This window comes from Cebus imitator, unplaced genomic scaffold (assembly GCF_001604975.1).
Source record: "Cebus imitator isolate Cc_AM_T3 unplaced genomic scaffold, Cebus_imitator-1.0 Scaffold713, whole genome shotgun sequence".
In the NCBI taxonomy this organism is placed as follows: Eukaryota; Metazoa; Chordata; class Mammalia; order Primates; family Cebidae; genus Cebus; species Cebus imitator.
The window spans coordinates 361594-365448 of record NW_016108028.1 but is presented as its reverse complement, the minus strand read 5'-3'; the positions used below and the strand labels follow the sequence as shown (position 1 = coordinate 365448).

The following is a 3855-nucleotide window of genomic DNA, read 5'->3' as shown; positions in this document are numbered from 1 at the left end:
TTTTTTTTTGAGCGTAAGAGCCAAGAAATACAGTGCAATGGTTAAGACTGTGGGCTCTAGAGGCAGATCATTGCTGACTCCACCTCTTTACAGCTCTAGCAAGTTACTTAATGGTTTTATACCTCAGCTTCCTTATCATTGTAATGGGGAAACAATAATATCAATAATATGATCTACCCAAAAGGCTTATTTTGAATATTAAATTAGTTGATAAATCTTAGAACAGTATCTGACACATTGTACGTACTTGATACATATTAGCTAGTGTTATCTCATGCTGTGGGTTCACATTGGTTGGTCATTCACTGATCAGGGTCAGAAGTATGGATGAGCAGAATGAGAGGAAGGGATGTTATCATATATCTTTTGAAAGAAGTTTGAGGCCTGACACAGTGGCTCATTTCCTATAATCCCAGCACTTTGGGAGGCCGAGGTGGGCGGATCACCTGATGAGACCAGCCTGACCAACATGAAACCCTGTTTCTACTAAAAAATACACAAAAGAAATTAGCTGGGTGTGGTGGCAGGCGCTGTAGTCCCAGCTACTAGGGAGGCTGAGGCAGAGAATTGCTTGAACCCAGGAGATGGACACTGCAGTAAGCTGAGATTTTACCACTGCACTCCAGCCTGGGTGACAGAGAGAGACTCTGTCTCAAAAAAAAAAAAAAAAAGAAAAGAAAAGAAAAGAAAGAAGTTTGAAACCATTTGTTCCTTTTTATAGTTACTTCTGTTAAAAATTTGGCCGCTGATAAACCTGTAACTCTACTGTTTCTTCCACTGGAAATACATGTGCAATATGCTGTTTACTTTCTCTCAAATATGTAAAAAATGATGTGCACCTTAAACATGACAAGCACCTTAAACATGACAGCTATTCAACAGAAGCTGCACAATTAACTATAAAGTTGACAGTGTAAAACCCTCCCTTGGAAACTAAAAGTCACTGATTTAAAAAAGAGGAGGGAAGTAAAGGTGAACAGAAAGTTAGTAGACCCTATGGTCATACTCTATTATCCACAGAAACAATAGATAGATACCAAACACGAAGTCCCTACTGACTTACGTGGAAGCCTCTATCTGTGTTTCTGGGTGAGTTTCACAGCAAACAATGGAACCAAGCACTTTTGAGAATGAGGCTAGACCACGGGAAATGCAGCACAAATGTGGCCTCTGCCCACTTGTAACACAGGAAATAAAACAAGTCTAGGGAGAAAGTAAACTGTTATAAAGAAGAAGTGGGGCTGAAAGGTCCCTCTGTTTTGGACAAACCAAATCAGAGATAGTGTTCATTCTCCCAAATTCCATGGGGTTTTCCTCAATTTACTCTTACCCCATAGAATCTTCCATTCACTCTCTTCCAGCCTCTCCACCCTGCCCCTGAATGCTTTCCTCGTTTCTGGGGAACCAATGCCCATCCCTGCCACATGAACCTGAGAATTGACAAGATATTCCTTGCCCCCAATTCCCCAAGCCCACAGGTGTGTCCTAGCTACTTCAGTCTTCCATGATGAGTTTAGAAGATCACCCCCTTGCATAGCCTCTAGGCTATCTCAGGCCTATCCTTCCAATGCAATGTTTGCACACAACCCGTGTGGAGTTATCGAGTACCTTCAGGTTCACTTTTAGCCATGCTGGGCCCCTGGAATATGGTGACAGATGGGACAGATGATACCCAGCACTATGGCTGACTATATACATAGCAGTAGCTCAAAAAACATTTTTTGAACGAAGGTATTCCCTAACTCCAAGCTTTCTTGGACCCTTTCCTTCTATGCTCTATAGGATCTTTGAGTCCCATCTCTAATTCCTATAGGTTTCTCAGGCCTCTCACACCCTAGCCTCCATTCCTAGCCTTAAAGATACTCAACCAATCTTATATGACTTACTGGTTCTCAACTCCATCTTCTTTTTTGCTCAATCACTGTGATGCTAACAGACACACAGACCCATTTCTGGACCTCAGTCCTCATCCTTACCATTACCCATCAAACTATATCATAGGACAATGATTTCATGTTCATATCCTAGAGGACCACCCTCCATTCCCCCTTGTGGCTCTCCCTGTACTTACCTTACTGAAGGAGAAGACTGGGATGGCAGGTTCCATCCATTTAGGAACCTGAGGATAATCTCGTACATTGATCACCATCTCCATGTCAGGGAGACGCCTGATCACTTCCAAAATAAAGTGCTCAACACCACTACACCTGTCAGTCAGAGATACCATAAATTCAGCAGAGCAGTGCCTGCAGGCTCTAGCACAAGGTGAGGTACCATTCACATTTTAAAATTAGACAAGGCAGTGTTCCAAATCAACAGCCTATTGCAAAGTCTTCTGAAAGCAATGCTTTTAAAGGGGCTATTCTGTTTTTTTATATTGTGCAAGTTCACTCCTAGTTAAGCTGCTCCAGCTTACAATACTTAATAAATTTTTCCAAATAAATCATCATAGCTTTGAATGGAATACTGTTGCTACTTCTACCACTTTATTCATTCCAGTTCTTTTTTTTATTTCCCTTATATGGTATAGTTTAATTAGCAGACAAGATACAAACTCTTGTAGCAGCTGAAATAGCAAATTTCCTAACTGTGTTCCTTTGGCTTTGCTTCTCGCAAAGACACCGTTTTTATTTCCATTACAATTAAGTCTCCTAGTTTATGAGAACAAATAGAAAACCTTTCATTACCTTCAACCTGAATAAAGAACACCATCAAAATCAGTTCTGCAAGCCAGAAAGACTGTTATATACATAATCATAAATACTGTAACATAGCTTTCTGACTTGATTCCCCAGAAATCCTCAGAGGATTTCTTGAAAGAAAAAGAAGATACACTGATAGTTTAGCTTGTTTCTGCCTCATCATTTGAGGTCCTGACCAGCACTATGCTAAGGGCAGCACTCAAAGGCTTGATCATAATTTTCTGGCAGCATAGAAATGACTGATTTAAAATAATGTTTTACTACTTGGGAAGCTTAGGCAGGAGGGTTCTTTGAGCCCAAAAGTTCTAGACCAGCAACATAGTAACATAGTGATATAGTAGGCAATGTAGTGAGATGCCCTAGACAAAAAAAAAAAAAAAAAAAAAAATTTATATATAGAGATAACTGCAAAAAATTTCAACTGTTCACAAACATAGGAAAAGATGTTCAACTGTATTATTAATAAAGAAATATTATCTCGGCACTTTGGGAGGCTGAGGTGGGCAAATCACGAGGTAAGGACATCAAGACCATCCTGGCCAACATGGCGAAACTCAGTCTGTATTAAAAATACAAAAATTAGCTGGGTGTGGTGGTGCACACCTGTAGTATCAGCTACTCAGGAGGCTGAGGCAGGAGAATCGCTTGAACCTGGGAGGCAGATGTTGCAGTGAGCCAAAATTGCACCACTGCACTCCAGCATGGTGACAGAGCAAGACTCCATCTCAAAAAAAAAAAAAAAAAAAAAAGAAATATCAATGATACTAAATACCAATTTTACCAATTAGATTGGCAAAGATCAAACAGTCTGATAGTGCACAGTGTTGGTGAGGGTGTGAGATCTATTCACAGCATGTGATATAAGGGTTGTGGAAGTGGTTAGCCTCTTTGTAGGACAATTTGCTTCTCTTTACCAAGATTTCTCCTTTTCTTTTTTGAGTCAGGGTGTCTCTTGCTCTGCCACCCAGGCTGGAGTGTGCAGTGGCATGATCATGGCTCACTGTAGTCTCAAACTCCTAGGCTCAAGCAATCTTCTCACCTCAGCCTCCTGAGTGGCTGGGACTATAACTGTGTGCCATCACACCCGGCAAGTGTGTGTGTGTGTGTGTGTGTGTGTGTGTGTGTGTGTGTGTGTGTATGTGTGTGTAGAGAC

General features: G+C 41.0%; 1 protein-coding gene across 5 annotated transcripts in view; it reads right to left on the bottom strand.

The window, feature by feature from the left end:
• Positions 1–3855, bottom strand: part of POGLUT1 (protein O-glucosyltransferase 1) — a 26088-nt gene that overhangs the window by 13410 nt on the left and 8823 nt on the right. For all 5 annotated transcript variants that reach the window (XM_017518905.2, XM_037735048.1, XM_017518904.2 and 2 more), the window contains exon 4: positions 2072–2207. In XM_017518905.2, coding sequence (XP_017374394.1) covers positions 2072–2207 — 136 coding nt within the window. The remainder of the gene's footprint in view (positions 1–2071; positions 2208–3855) is intronic.